This window comes from Loxodonta africana, chromosome 11 (genome assembly GCF_030014295.1).
Source record: "Loxodonta africana isolate mLoxAfr1 chromosome 11, mLoxAfr1.hap2, whole genome shotgun sequence".
In the NCBI taxonomy this organism is placed as follows: Eukaryota; Metazoa; Chordata; class Mammalia; order Proboscidea; family Elephantidae; genus Loxodonta; species Loxodonta africana.
The window spans coordinates 101,728,358-101,745,100 of NC_087352.1; the positions used below are offsets into that span (position 1 = coordinate 101,728,358).

The 16,743-nt window shown below is 35.3% G+C and overlaps 1 protein-coding gene across 6 annotated transcripts in view; it reads left to right on the forward strand.

Moving 5' to 3' along the window:
* The window catches only part of ANKRD12 (ankyrin repeat domain 12), a 167,795-nt gene that overhangs the window by 48,897 nt on the left and 102,155 nt on the right, over positions 1-16,743 (forward strand). For 3 of the 6 annotated variants that reach the window (XM_064294715.1, XM_064294714.1, XM_064294716.1), the window contains 2 exons: positions 4,987-5,134; positions 13,531-13,599. In XM_064294715.1, the coding sequence (XP_064150785.1) occupies positions 4,987-5,134; positions 13,531-13,599 (217 nt within the window). Of the gene's footprint in view, positions 1-4,986; positions 5,135-13,530; positions 13,600-16,743 lie in introns of those variants that run through there. The other 3 variants (XM_064294718.1, XM_064294717.1, XM_064294719.1) reach the window with 2 other exon arrangements.

Genomic DNA, 16,743 nt, shown 5'->3' on the forward strand with positions numbered 1-16,743 from the left:
CTCTGCTTAAAAGCTAACCGGTTTCATGAATACCGGCAAGAAGACAAGAGACTCTTGAGTCAGAGGTAGAGGAACGTTTATTGCTCAGGGACGCAGTAGCCAGAGTGTCAGCGTTTATACCAGTTTCCTGAGCCCTGTTTCTTGCAAAGGGCTGGGAAGAGAGGTGGCACCTGCACATGCAGCGGGTTGCTTTAACAGGAAGCCTTTTATTCTTCAAAAAACTTGGTAAACCAAGTTGAGATATAAGGAAGTCACTTCCTCTTCCTATTTTGGTAATAGATTTATCAGGAATAAATGTAGAATTTTTTTCGGATGATCATCTTGTCACCTATTAAGATCATCATCAGGCTTGTTTCTTCTTTGATTCAGTGAATTGCCTAGATAGGTTTTTAATGCACTATCTGAGCCCTGCTAGATTATGATATATTACCTTCGTAAGACACTGAATTTGATTTGATAATTAGGATTTTTGAATCTCTTCTTAAGTGAGGTTAGGCTGTAATTTTCTGTCTTGTGGTAATCTTTGGTATCAATTTTATATTAGAATTATAGAATGGATTGGGTGGTTTTTTATATTATTTCTGTCCTGTAGTATTATTTATACGAAATGGGAAATGCTCATTAAGTTTTCTGTTAAAACTCTCTTGTAAAATCTTCTGGGCTAGATGCCTCTTTCTTTTTTAATTATAAAATAAAAATATATATAACATAAAATTTGCTGTTTTTAAATGTAAAATTCAGTGACATGAATTATATTCACAGTATGCAACCACTTGTTTCTAAAACTTTTTCATCACCCCAAATGGAAACTCATTAAGAGTTAACTCCCTTTTGTCCTCTTCCCCCAACCATATTGTTAGGTGCTGTCGAGTAGCTTCTGACTCGTAGTGACCCCAAGTACGACAGAATGAAACACTGCCTGGTCCTTCGCCATCCTCACAATAATTGCTTTGTTTGAGCCCTTTGCTTTAGCCACTGTGTCAGTCCATCTCATTGAGGGTCTTTCTCTTTTTTGCTGATTCCCTGCTTTACCAAGCACAATTTCCTTCTCCAGACACTGGTCCCTCCTGATAATATGTCCAAAGTACGTGAGACGAAGTCTCGCCATCCTTGATTCTAAGCATTCTGGCTGTACTTCTTCCAAAACACATTTTGTTCATTCTTCTGGTAGTCTGTGGTATATTCAGTGTTCTTCACCAACACAATTCTAATGCAGCAATTCTTCAGTTTTCTTATTCGTCGTCCAGCTTTCATGTGTATATGAGGTGATTGAAAATACCATTAGCTTGGGTCAGGCACACCTAAGTCCTCATGGTGACATCTTTACTTTCCAACACTTTAAAGTAAAGCCATAGTTACAACTAATTTTTCTGTCTCTGTGTCTGCTCTAGATATTTCATTTAAGTGAAATCATACAATATACTTTTTTGTATATGACTTATTTCAATTAGCATAATGTTCTCAAAGTTTGTTCATGTTGTAGCATGTATAACAACTTTGTTCCTTTTATGGGTGCGTGGTATTCCACTAAGAAACCCTGATGGCGTAGTGGTTAAGAGCTACGGCTGCTAACCAAAAGGTTGGCAGTTTGAATCCACCAGCCGCTCCTTGGAAGCTCTATGGGGTGGTTCTACTCTGTCCTGTAGGGTTGCTATGAGTCAGAATCAACTCCCTGGCAACGCGTTTGGCCTTTTTTTTTTAGTATTTTATTGTGTGTGTGTGTGGGGGGTGTATGCCACATTTTGTTTATCCAGTCATCTGTTGATGGACATTTGGATTGTTTCCACCTTTTGGCTCTCGTCAATAATGCTGCAGTGAACATTGGTGTACAAGTATGTGTTTGAGTCCCTACTTTAAGTTCTTTTGCGTATATACATAGGAGTCAAATATGGGAGTTCTGTGTTTAACTTTTGGCATAACTGCCAAACTGTCTCCCAAAGTGGCTGCACCATTTTCCGTTCCTACCAGCAATTCCACTTCCTGGTTCCAGTTTCTCCACATCCTTGCAAACTTTTACTATTTCTTGCTTCTTTGATAATACGCATCCTGATGAGTGTGCAGTGGTATGTCATTGTGGTATTGATGTGCATTTTCTTATGACTAATAAGGTTCAGTATCTTTTCTTGGCCTTTCGTGTGTGTTTTTTTGGAGAAATGTTTGTTCAAGTCCTTTGTACATTTTTTTTGATTTGGTTGCTTATGTTTTTGTTGTTGGGCTGTAGGAGTTCTTTATATATTCTAAATATTAAGCACTTATCAGATGCATGATTTTTAAACAGCATTTCCCATTCTGCAGATGTTCTTTTCACTGTCTTGATAATGTCTTTTGATATGTAAAAGTTTTTTTATTTTGATGGAATGCAATTTTTCTATTTCTTTTGCTGCTCGTGCTTTTGGCATCATATCTAAGAACCTTTTGCTAAATAAAAGGTCCTGAAGATTTGCTTGTCTGTTTTCTTCCAAGAGTTTCATATTTTTAGCCCATATATTTAGGGCACTGATCTATTTTGAGTTAATTTTCACAAATAGTGTGAGGTAAAGATGGAACTTCGTTCTTTTTTGCATGTGGAGATCCAGTTGTCCCACGTTGTTTGTTGAAAAGACTGTTGTTTCCCTGTTGAATGTACTTGGCACTCTTGTCAGATGTCGTTTGGCCATGGCTGCGTGAGTTTATTTCTGGACTCTTAATTCTGTTCCACAGGTGTAAGTATCCATTCTTACAGCAGCACCAATTGATTTGAATACTGTAGCTTTAGAGTCTGTTTTGAAATTGGGAAGTGTGGGTCCTCCTACTTTGTTCTTTTTTAGGATTGTTTTGGCAGTTCTGTGCCCCTTGCAATTCCATATAAATTTGAGGATCAGTTTTTCCATTTCTGCAAAAAAGACTTGGGATTTTAGTAGGTATTGTGTTGACTCCGTGGATCACTTTGGGTAGTATTGACACCATAACAATATTAAGTCATGTAATCAATGAACACAAGATGTCTTTTTGTTTATTTCTTTCAGCATTGTTTTATGGTTTTCAGTATATAAGTTGTTCATCTTCCTGGTTAAATTTATTTTTAGGTATTCTTTAGAAAGATTGCAAATGAAATTATATTCTTGCTTTCCTTTTCAGATTGTTCATTGCTGGTGTATAGAAACATAGTTTTTGTAGGTTGATCTTGTACCTTGCAACTTTGTTGAATTTGTTTATTAGTTCTTATAGCTTTCTTTTGAAATTTTTGGGATTTTCTGTGTGTAGAATCCTGTCATCTATGACTAGAGATAGTTTTACTTCTTTCCTGATCTGGGTACCTTTTCTTTCTTTTTCTTGCCCAGTTGTTTTTGCTAGAACTTGTAGTATAATGTTAAATAAACCCAAATAGCAGTAGTGAAAGCTGGCACCTTTGTCTGGTTCCTGATTTTAGGGGTAGGTTTACCTTTTTATATGCAAAATCTTTGGCTATGGATTTATTGTCTTTGTATAGCCATTGGTTTATTTAGGTTTTCTGTTTCCTTTGTGAGCCAATTTTTAGTAATGCATGTTTTCCTAGAAAATTACTTTTTCAGGCCTTAAATTTTTAATGACATGATACTGAACGTAGCATTCTTTTACAACTTTTTAATATCCCTTTGAAATGTATTTTAGATATCAATCCTAGTGTTTATTATTTTTCTCTTCCCTCTTTTTTCGTGATGAGATTTGCTAAAAGTTTATTTATTCTGTTGCTCTTTAAAAATTAGATTTTGGTTTCAGTCATAAAATTCACTTTCTAAAAAAATTCAGTGTTTTATTTTTATATGCCTTTCTCCCTCCTTTCCTTCTGTCAGTTTCTTTTCTGTCTTGCGTTGAAGGCTACTGTCTTCTGCAGTTTGAATCTACTTCTGATTTGCTTCTGAGCATCTCTGCAGTTAACAGAATTTATCGTGTGTTTATCATAGTTTGGGGAATATTCTGTTAAGCTGCCTTGCAGGGCGATTGTGGCTTAGTTCTTAGTATCAAACATGTTTTTCACAAAGGAGTCATCATATCCTGATTTAGATGTACTGTACCAATGTGGATGTTTGATTAGGAGTGAGCTTTGTAATAGCTATAGATATGTATTTAGGTAGGATACTTCACGTGACTAACGGGCACATGATATTTTTGTTTGATGTATTGTCTTTCCTCCAGTTGAATTAAAATGTATCCCAGTTCCTCTGATTTAAGAAATAGAGCTTTAATATTTTACTGAACTAGATAGATTATCCTTTGGTTCTGTGATTTATGTACATTTACTGTATTTTACACAAATGTTTGTTTGCCAGCTGTGCCCTCCCCTCTGTGAGGTATTTTCTTAAGTACACTATGCTAATTTTTTCAAAATGAACATAGCAGACAAACTTAGGATGTATGCGTTATTTGTGTAAAAATGCTCTACCTCTTTACTGATAAAGAACACTGGTGTTCTTAACCATTAGCACGCATCGGAATCACCTGGAAGGATTGTGAAAACAGATCATTGGTTGCCACCCCGAGTTTCTGATTCAGTAGGTGTGAGTTACGGCCTGAAAATGTGCATTTCTAGTCAGTTTTCAGGTAGAGCTGATGCTGCTGGTCCTTTTGAGAGCTACTAGTATAGATAATTAAAATATATTCTTTAGTAAACCAAAATCTATTTAATAAACAGATTGTTCAGCCCCAAATTGCTTTTTCATATTTATGTGTTTATTCATTGGTAGTAACATTTAGATTATAGTTAGACATGTAGCTAATTCTCTTATATTCAATGTATTTTGTTTTAATGCTACTTTAAAATTCTATTATTAAATAAAAGTAGGGTATCTGGAACAGGATAGAAAAATGTAATTGTTGAAGCTGGGTATTGAGTACAGTTTATAATGATGGTTCATAATACTCTTCTCTACTTTTGTGTATACCTGAAATTTAATAATGAGGTCTTTTTTTTAATTTATTGCATAGCTAGTATTGTGATAACTTCATTCATATTTGATTTCTCAATAGAGTAAAGACAAGATTGCATCCTATAGCAAAACACCAAAAATTGATGGAAGCGATGTGGGCAAGGAGATAAAAGAAAAATCATCCATGAAACGTAAACTTCCTTTTACCATTAGCCCATCGAGAAATGAAGAACGAGATTCAGACACAGGTAGAATAACTATTGTTTTCTGGTAAAATCTTGATTGTTTTTTGTTACTATTTTCCTCTCACGTGCACCATTCCTTTTTATACCCTAGTTAATACAGGAAACATTTGTATTTTAATATTTCAGATTTATAATTTCAGGGCAGAAATTGATATATGATATTTTCTTACTGGAATATGATTTTCAATCAGATATGAAAATAATTTGCTTTTTTCCTTACTTAATGTTTATTACAAATCTCTTACCATTTTCACTACTGAATTTTTGGGGGAGGATTTCATTGAAGAAATTTACTCAGTGATAGGGAGCATTAGGATATGGTGGGTTTGAGAAAGAGCTATTCAGTTTTTGTAGATACATTATTGAACCCACCAAAGAAAAAAGTCATGATTTTAGATTTCGAAATGCATTAGAAATATGTACCAACAAAAAAAAGAAAAGAAAAATTCAGGCTACCTGCTTAAGCCCTATTTATAGTACTTCTGTTTCTCAAGACTCATGTACCAGAAATTGATACTTGACATTATTAATCCCAGTTATTCATAATAGATTAGAGCCTTATTTCTACTGTGTAATAAATTACTAGTTTGTGATTTAGCCCTCAACTAATCATTTCTTGAAATTAATACAAGCTTGAATGTTATTTGTGGGTTGTATATTTATTATAGTTGTTGTATCCTGTGCCTGAAATGGTAATGGTGAACTCTTCTTAAATGTGTTTTAGCTTCACAACCGTGTGTCTAGGAAGGGTTTAATATCCAGTATATATGAAGAACTTCCACAACTTAACAGCAAAAAGACAAGCAACCCAATCAAAAAAATGGGCTGAAGAAATTACATCCTTTGTTAAATTTCAAGTTACAATGGTTTCTTCTAGAGATTCAGATTTTATTTTCCCCTGAAACATGACTCTCAAGTATCATAAAGTAATATTGTTGAACTATTAATGAGGTCACGTAGCTGAGAAGAAGGCCCTTGTGTGTCTTTAGGTGTCTATTTAAGATTTAATCTTTCTCATATTTTTTCTCTGGAGGGCATTTGCTAGTCATATTTTAATTACTTACATTATTCAAGTTTTGTTTTCCATTGACAAGAGGAAAGAGGTTTTTATAAATTCAGAGAAACTTAATGTTTTTTAGGATTTTAGGAATAAGGTTTCAAAAGAATTAACTCCCCATGAGAGCTTTTGTTTTAGATCACATGAATTGTCTTTTATCTAAAGTAAATGAGAAAAAGTTAATTTAGGCATTTAATAAACATAATGTAAGTCATATTTTATTAATTGGGTTATATACTTTTTTCCTTGTTAATTTTCCCACTATTTGAATCTAGTGAGATGTTGTAGCTCTCTTTAAGACTCATGACAAATTCCTCTTCCTTTAGAAATATTACACACCATCACAGCACAAGATATTGATGGATTTAGAACATATATTTTTGGTAGGCTGGATTTGTGAATTTTAGATAATAATGGATGAAGGCTTTGGTTTTATATCCAGTGTATGCACATACAAAACCAAAACATTAAAAAGAACCCTCCTAGACCTAAAGAATAATGTGTTATTTCCAAGCCAGCGGTCTTCTTTTAATTTTTATAATTTTAAGAAATAAGTAGAATCCGGAATACTATTAGATAAAATTTTCAAAATGAAAGATATAGCATCAGTCCCCATATTTGACATTGATCTTTTCTATAGAGTTTACTGTATTTTAAACTGTTAGCTGTAACTGTATATACTTTTGACAGAGGTAAAAAACAAAACCAAATCCACTGCCATCGAGTCAATTACAACTCATAGTGACCCTATAAGACAGAGTGGAACTTCACCATAGGGTTTCCGGGGAGCATCTGGTGGATTTGAACTGCTGATAGTTTGGTTATCAGCCAAACACTCAACCACTTGTGCCACCAGGGCTCCTGGCAAAGATATAGGGGGAAAATATACGACAACCTCATCTTAAAATATTCATTATTTAAAGATCTCCTAAATATGAAAACAAAAATTAAAAAATGAGAAAGTGGTCCAAAGATTTAAGCAGGTGGTTCAGAACAGTAGAATTATAATTGGCAAAGAAATAGATGAAAAAATATATCAATAATAATAAAAATTAGAATAAATTTTGGCTGTGGATTTGTCAAAATTGTTGTTAATCTAAATCCTACCCAGTGGTTGGTCACAACTTGGAAATGCGAACTCTTTTTAGTTCATTTTACGAATATCTTTTTGGAGGTAACTAAGACAACTTACATCAAAAACTAAGAAGTTTCTTAACATTTAAGTTAACTCTTTCTTTTGGCATTTATTCTATATAAATAAATATTGATGAGAACAAAAATTTATCTTCAAGGATGTTAGCTTTGTTTATAATAGATACGAAAAGGGGTCGGGGACAGGAAAACAATGACAAGTAGCAAAATTTCTTAAATTATGGTAAGTAAATCTAATGAAGAAAATTATTTTGTAGGAAGAATATACGACATGGAAAGATGTTCATAGTATATCAAAACCAAACCCTTTAGCTTTGAGTCGATTCCAACTCATAGTGACTCTATAGGACAAAGTAGAAGTAACTGCCCCGTAGGGTTTCCAAGGAGCGGCTGGTGGATTCAAGCTGCCGACCTTTTGGTCGGCAGCCAAACTCTTAACCACTGTGCCACCAGGGTTCCATTCATGGTATAGGAAAAGAAAAAAATAAGTTGAAGCAGTGTGCACTTTGATTCCATTAAATGTCATATTATGTATATAGTATTTATAGGTATGTATGTGCACCCATGACATATATAAACAGATATATGGAAAAATAAAAAAAAAGACTTCTAAGTATAAAAGGCTCTTTCAGTGTAGTGCTAAGCCTAAACCGAATGAGTGTTATAGGTACAGAACAACGTGTAAATGTTATAAATCTTGATTTAGTGAAAATAAAAGAACAGAGGGCAAGGAGTAAGGAGAAAGTGTTTGTAGTGCTTCTCAGCTTATTATCTTCTATAGCAAGGGATTGACCGATGCTATCTAAGACAGAAATAATGTAAAGGTTTTTTTTTTTTTTTTTTTTTAAATGATTACTTAAACTTTAAACTCTATGTATTTAGAGGAAGGCTTGGAATGATGTTCACCTGATGTTAACACTTTGCTTCCAGGATCTGAGATTATTTGTTACTTTCTACTTTGTACTCTTGTATGGCTTGAAGTTTTTTGAATAATGAACATGTATTATTTTTAGAAAACAATTACTTTTTTAAGCATATGTATTCATATCCTTATCCAAAGAAGGCCCAGTAGTCCCCAAAAGCAGCAGTAATGCGGTCCACTGGATAAGTGATTCTTAATCTTCATTTTAAGATACCCTACTGTGTCTTAGAAGGAGCCCTGCTGGCACAGTGGTTAAGCACTTGGCTGCTAACTGAAAGGTTGGCGGTTCGAACCCACCAGCTGCTCTGTGGAGGAAAGATGTGGCAGTCTGCTTCCGTAAAGATTCGCAGCCTTAAATTCACAAATAAAAAAAACCCTGACAGGGACTGGAGATATCCCTGTGACTATGGCCCCCGCACACTCTGTTAACTCAGAACTGAAACCACTCCTAAAGCCCTTTTCAAAGATCAGATAGGCCAATAAAACAAACAACACACGTGAACAACGTGCTTCTTAGTTCAATCAAGTATATGAGACCAAGACGAGAAGGCGGAAAGGGACAGGAAAGCTGGACAAATGAACACAGGGAACCCAGGGTGGAGAGGGGGAGAATGCTGTCACATCGTGGGGATTGCAACCAATGTCACAAAATAGTACGCGTATAAATTTTTGAATGAGAAACTAACTTGAGCTGCAAACTTTCACCTAAAGCACAATAAAAAAAAAAAAGAAAAAGATTTGCAGCGTTGGAAACTCAACGGAGCAGTTCTGCTCTGTCTTATGGGGTCGCTGTGACTCAGAATTGACTCCATGGCAGTGGGTTCCCCCCTCCCCCCGGGCCTTAAACTTTCTAAATTCTCAATTATATCTTCTTTCTAGAAAAATGATTACTTGACAGATAAAATTTGGGTAAGAATTACAACATAATTTGAAGCCATGACATTGTGTCCTTAGCTGCATAATAATACCAATCTATTTGAATTAAAAAAAAAAAATTTTTTTTTTTTTTTTTTTTATTTGAATTACTCAACTTGGCGGCACTGGGTCTTTTTGGGTATCTGAATTACTTTATTAATTTCAGTAAATCTCCATCATATTTACTTATATTATTCTAGTATCTATCCCACATTGTCCTATTCTATTAGAGAGTTCTCATAAATTTTATCCCCTGGAGCGTTAAGCCGCTATGTACAATGATCCATTGAACTTACGAAGGTGTAAAAGCAAGTACTTCTTAATTAAAAGACTTACTACTTTTTGTACTTACTGCATCAACCTGCTTTATTGGTTATTTTTAGCTTTTACTTTCAGTGTTGCCTATTCTAGAATCCTGACAGGATAAGTTATTGTAGTTATAATGGAGGTAAGTGGTAGCACAGGGTTTATTATTAGAAGCTTTGGAATGTGACAGACCAGGGTTCGGTCCCTACTTGGTCCCCTATTAGCCCCAGCTAAAGAAGTTACAATTTCCTCATCTCTAAAAGTACATATAATGATACTAACTTAAAAGAATTGTGATCTTTAAATCAAATAACAGGTGTAAAACCAGTTTGTGATATATTAATTAAGCATAACAGAAACTGACTAACACTGGATTAATTGGGGTTTTTTTTTAAATCAAATGCAGTAAGAAGGCCAGGCACAGGCAGTCCAGAGTTGGTATAGCAGCTTAATAATGTCATCAAGGACTGGGCTCTTTTCATCTTTATGCTCTGCTACCCTTAGCTTGGAAACCCTGGTGGCATAGTGGTTAAGTGCTATGGCTGCTAATCAAAAGGTCGGCAGTTCAAATCCGCCAGGCGCTCCATGGAAACTCTGTGGGGCAGCTCTGCTCTGTCCTATAGGGTCACTATGAGTCAGAATCAACTTGATGGCAGTGGGTTTGGTTTGGGTTTTTTTTTTTTTTTTTTTTACCCTTAGCTTTGTCCTTAAGTTTTTTGCCTCACTGTCACAAGGTATCTGCTGCATCTTCCTGGGCAGGAAGTAGGAGGGGAGGGAGCAAGGACGAAAGTCCTTCTAGTCAGCGACTTGGCTTTTTTATTGGTGAAACAATCTCCCTAGCAACTTCTGCATGCATCTCATTGGCAAGGCTACCCTAGTTGCAAAGGAGTCTGAAAAGTCATATTGTCATCCTGATCGAAATTGGAGTATTCGTGGTAAGAAGGGAAGCATGAATTTTGGGTAGGCACTTTTTACTGTCTGCCACTATATATAAAGTGTTTAACAGTAATCAGTAGCTGATAGCTGTGGCTATATTTAGTAATTATTGAAGTTTCTACCTAAGTGAACTTCATTCCTGCATTATCAGTCATAAAATCATACTTATTTTCTTTGCCAGCCTTATTATGCCATCCAAGGGGAAGGAATAATCCATAGACGTAGAAGTTACTAAACAGCTGTCTGAAGGTTCCATGTCAGAGTGTCTGTTCTTGGTCTCCAAACTAAATTTGCAGTTTTTTTTTTTTTTTTAGTAATTCCATCAAGAACATCTCTTTATTATTCATTCCTAGGAGTAAGGCTACAGGGCCAAAAGGGTTAAAGATTTGTATGATTCCTGATGTCTCTCCAAAATAACTATAGTTACAATGCCTCCAGCATTATATGAATGTTCTTTAACCACAAATAACATTTGGAGGTCATGTTTGTTTTTCAGGTTTGATCTACTGTGTTCTATAGAGGAAAACCAGTAGTACTTCATTATTTTAGTTTTTGCATGTTTAAATAACCAGATTGCTTTTACTCTTTAATATTTGTTTCCTTTTAGTAAGCATTAGTATTTGCTTGGAGTCCCTGGGTGGCAAAATGGCTGATCACTTGAATATTAGCCTAAAGGTTGGCAGTTTGAACCCACTCAGAGGTGCCATGCAAGGGAGACCTGATGATCTGCTCCCAAAAGGTCACAGCCTTGAAAACCCTATGGAGCAGTTCTACTCTGCACACGTGGGGTCATCATGAGTCATAATCAACTCAACAGCAACGGGTTTGGTTTTTTGGTTATTATTTGCTTACTGAGTTTTTCTTTTGGCGCATGTAGATAATGTGATATGAGAAAATTCAGAGAGGCTTGGTATGACCTGTTTGGGAATCCATGGTGGCAGTTGTAGAGCTTGCAGATTTTATAAACTAAAATCTTTTCTACCAACGATTTTTATAAATCCCATTTTCCTGAGCCCTTAGATGCCATTAAAGGATTTATCTTATTTAATATGACTCAAGCAAATTTAGAGAAAACTTTTTTAAAAAAAGAAAACAGACAATTTTTCTGGTAACTACTTTGAAGAAGCAGATAAAATCTGTGCTTTGCTGAATAAGGATGATCACTTTTGGTGATTTTCATGGAGATTATTTTTTATACACTTTTTACATGGTATTATGAAACTTTTAAAACATACAGTATAGATCTTTTAAATCATTTTTAGTATTTTCCTTTGTATTCTCTTTCAACTCAAAGCAGAATATTAATTTTAAAAGATGGCTTTTAAAATAGAAGTATTGCTTGTCTTACCTCATCGTAGTGTATCAGAAAGATAATGCCCTGCTTAGCACTCTGTTTTACATCAGTCTCATAGGTAGCAATTGTCTTGCCCCAGAGTAGCATCGATGAAAGAAGTCGTTCAGTAAAGGGACAGTTTATGGGCACTTTAATTTTCCAGGTCCTGAATTAAATCTTTATGGTATACATACTCACTCATCCCAGTACAAACATACTGAATTGAGTGTAAACCAAAGGGTATGTGGGGCTAGGGTGGGTTGGTTACTTCCAAAGGAAGATTTGGAGAGACTCTTGGACTACTTTTATTAATGCATATCATTGAAAGTTGAGTTTATCCACTGTATTTTAGCCTGTCAGAGTAATATGATCTGCTTTCAGTAAGCCATTTAATTCAGTTTGTTTACACAACTTACTGGTTACTGCTTTTTTTTTGCTTTGCAAACTATGGAGGCCATTTTTAATTTTTTGATTGTCTATAAAATGAAATGTCAAATATTATTCTTCCTGGAATTCTTATAGTTGCTAACGTAATGTGTTCAATTCCAAGATATAAGTGTTCACTGAAAAACATTAACATTCAATCCATTTAACAAATATTTGGGTGCTTACTTGCCAACTTCTACGTTGAGCCCTGAGTGTATGTTGATAAATAAAGCTGACGTAATCTCTGGCCTCATGAATCCTACAATCTAGCAGTCATTTTGGAAAAAGTAATCAAGTTGCGTGCAAATAAAAAAATTAGATCTTAGGGTTAAAAAGAAAAACCTTGTGTATAGGATTAGGTTGAAGGTGTAAGTGTGAACTTTCATAATGTGTCGGAACCTCTTACTTGGAAATGAATTAGAAATATTAAATGAACTTATTTACTTAGAATTAGTCTAAATGTTGCTAATGACTTTCCCCCTTTTAATTGAGTGAACTTTTGTATTACGAAACTTTTAGGTTTGTCTTTAAAATTTCTAAGTACAGTGTTAAAAGGGTTACTTGTTCTCTGGTGTTTTTCAATACTTTTGCTTCCTTATACCTAACTGAGCTCATGAATAATGTCTATAATAATGATTCTGGAAAAAAAAGTGTATGTCAGTAAATTGAGGATGTGAAGATTACAGTAATATTACTGTGAGTTAAAACGACATAAGTAGAACTGTCTGCTCCGGGCATGTAGCCAAGGTCAGTTCTCCATATTCTTATTTCTCTGTCATGAGCCTTTAGGCAGAATTTCATACTCCTACCGTAACTGACTGATGAGCTCTGTTCTGATTCAGGCTGCTTTCTTTCTAAGAGGTCTTTAGTAGTGGTCAGTGTAGTAATTCATATCATTTGAAATGTGTGTAATTTATAGAAGATCTGTAGTACAGAACAAAAAGAGCGATTCAGTTCCATTATCCAAGTTTTCTAGATAAATTCTGAACAGAAAAATGATGATAAAGTACTGCCTCTTTTATCATTATTCAGAAATTGAAAAAAAAAAAAAAAAGTAAAGCCTCAAAGGAGATGGTATGCTTTAAGGAGCAGCGTCAGTAACATCTATTGTGAACTGCATGGTTGACTTTCTCATCTTGGGGGATAATTCATTTGAAAAAACTGACATCTTAGGTATTGGCGAAATCTGTGTTTTAAATTTGCTTTTGGCATTACCTTAAAAATAATCTTTTGGAAAACCAATGATAGATCATTGACTGACTGGTGGCCTTTTGAAAAATGTTTGTATGTTGAATTCTGCATTTCCCTTCGTGTGCTTTTTTTCTTTTCTCCTGTCTCTTCTTATTCTGTAGATTCAGATCCAGGACATACAAGTGAAAATTGGGGGGAGAGACTTATATCTTCTTTCAGGACATACTCAGGTAATTGGATTATCAGGTACTCCTGTTTAGCCAGCATTTCTGTCACATTTTCAGTTAATTATTGTACAACAGATAACTTTTCAAACAGTATATGGATATCTTTGGTTGAATAAATGAACTACATGAATGACACCAAATTACCCAGCTTTTGTTCTGAGATATCCAGTCCTTCATATCTCTAACACAGGGGGCATATAAGCAGGCCTGCTGTGTACCGCCACTCAGCACAACTTGAAAGCAGTCTGCAGGGCAACCCGTGGAGCTGTGCAGTGCCGCAGTCCCTGTGGGGAGACAACCACAGTCTGTTTTGTGGTACACGCTTCACGAGATACACCAAGTACAGTGATTCTGCTGGACGGTGTCAATCACACACTGTTCTAAAAAAACAAAATTTAAAAAATTTTTCCATTGAAATTTTTAGTCTTTATTGACTTTGCTACCCATTTAACTAAAAGTGGATTAAAGTACCAGGTTACCTGGAGAAATGCCTTTATCATCTGCTGTGTTGGGACCTCTCTGTTCTGCTATGTTTTGATTGTTAAATACAGGAGAATATATAAATATTATTTTAAAGTAAAGAATAAATGTATTCTCTAGCATGTGAAAACCAATTGGTTAAGTGTTTTGGGTCTCTTTTTTTGCCTTTTAAATAGGCCGATATTTTTATCTCTGGGCTTTTCTTAATGTAAATGTTGTTTCATCACTGGGTGTTGAGCAGTTTTCAGCATATGACACTAGCTGTAAAAACTGAAATTAGTTTTCTGTTTCTAGTATACTTTTTATTGACTTCATAAACCTGTGGGGTTGGGTAGGGGTGGTAGTGAAGTCAAATAAATATCCTTAAAATTATTCTGAAAGCTGTTAATTGAGCTGATAAATCAAAAATGGGGGGGGGCAAATTTATAGTCAGCATTATATTTAAAAGACCTACGATTACTGTGGAGGTAGGCACACTTTTCTAAAATGGTTTCCTAAATGCCAAGAGGGTGGCTGAAATGATTAAGTGCTGAACGACGAACCAAAAAAGCTTAGAGATTCAAATCTACCCAGAGGCACCTCAGAAGAAAGGCCTGGTGATCTACTTCTGAAAGGTTGCAGCCATGAATACTCAATGGAGTGCAGTTCTCCTCTGCAACACATGGGGTCGTCATGAGTTAGAATAGATTCACTGGCAACTGGTAAGCACCAAGATGCACCTGAAAGAGCTGATGTGATGACGCTGTTATCCTAGTAGCACTGGTAGAAATCAGCAACCAGAAGATACAGGCGCTCAGCTGTTAGAGATTCATGTAGTTATTTTAGAACCAGAAAATAACAGCAAAAATCGTTCACAGAACTGAGGCATAGGTAATCCCCTAGTTATGAATGAGATCCATTCTTAACTGTGTCTTTTAAGTCAGATCTGTAGGTACGTCGACACAGGCCCCTGTGGCTCTTACTTAGCCTTACTTAAGTGCAAGAAAAGGCTCGAGGCCTTTTCAGTGATTTGAAAGCTGCATGTGCAGCAAATGAAGGTGATTGTGATGAAGAATCTGTTGCAAGTGATCTGTAAGTCAGACATTTGTAACCCGGGGACTGCCTGTTACACAAATTGCGGGTATACACACAGTAAATATGATTAATTTCATTATGTTCATCCAGTGTGTTCTATTCCTTACATAGTGCTTTCTGGAAAGATGTCATAGTCTTTTACTTCAGTTTGAGACACTGACGGTTTATGAACCAGTTTTCCAATCTTTTCTCCTTAATGTTCTTAATTGCATATGACAGTGTTGAGTTTTTTGTTTATTCTTGGAGCTGAAAAGAAAGCATTTCTCAAGGTCCTGTGAACCCTGAAGGAAAGAATATTGGATTGTTAAAAAGCCCATGTCTCTGGGTTTTTTTTTTTTTTTTGCTTTTGAATAGTCTTAAGTAAATCTTTGGGATTTTTTTCCTATAACTGATCTCTAGGCAGGAGTCCCTAGGTGGCACAAAAAGTTAAATGCTTGTCTACTAGCCAAAAGCTTGGCAGTTTGAACCTACCCAGAGGTGTGGCCAAGGCTGGTAACCTGCTTCTGAAAGGTCACACACAGCCTTGAAAACCCTATAGAGCAGTTCTACTCTGCACGTGTGGGGTTGCCATGAGTCCAAATCTACTCAATGGCAGCTAACACCAACAGCCTGTAGGCAGGCTGAGTGGAAGTTCAAGTCTATAGTAGACTGCAAAATGAGCACAGTTTGTCAGTGTACTGATGCCTTAAAGTTCCGGTCCGTTTTGGGGACAAATAAAAATGTATGTCAGTAATGGAAACTTGAGAAGTGCCTAACTGTTTTTCAAATATACTGTATGATAATATTTTACTTGGACAAGTCAGAGGAAGCAAGTTCTTCACAGGATAGACCCCCACATAGTCAAACTCTGTTGACTGCTTTAAACTTGAAAAAGCACACTTTGGGGTGTACTAATACAGTACTTAAAATTTTGAAGAATTGTATATGTATATAGTTATCTGTAACCTGGATGCCTCCTTATACTACCTGCTGTTCACTTACCTTCCTTTCTTGTCCATGTAAAATATGAACTCAGACAAATCACTACGGTAACTAACTCAGTTAGAGAAAAATAGAGTTCCAATTGGATGCTAGCATCTTACTTCAATTTTTGCTTACTTACAGCATATCCAGTTTGTTAATTCTTTTTCAAAATGCAATAATGATGTCTTTGTTCATTTGGCAGCATGAAATTCTAATAATGAATTTATAAGTGCCACTTTTTTCTGTAAGCTGACTATATGTCATATTAGAGTATTCTTTTTAAAACATTGTACATAACACACTAAGTTTATTTTGTTTCCTCCAGTTACTAGGTTTTATTTCTTTTCCTTAAAACATCCTTCCTTGCCTACTTTCTATAAAATTTTTGCAATTAACTATTTTAATTATAGGGAAAAATACGTTTATTCTATTAAGTATTTTTTTATTCAGATGGAAAGCCAATCACATAACAATTGTGGTTCCTCATTAAATACTAGAGAATGAAAGCCTACAGAAAACCAGTGGGAGATGTGTATATTTCAGGAAAAAAATAGGCTTCTCCAGAAGACCTGTTTAGGGCTTTGTAATAAGTTTAGTGATAGATTAAATACTGAGAGGAGACTGGATTTA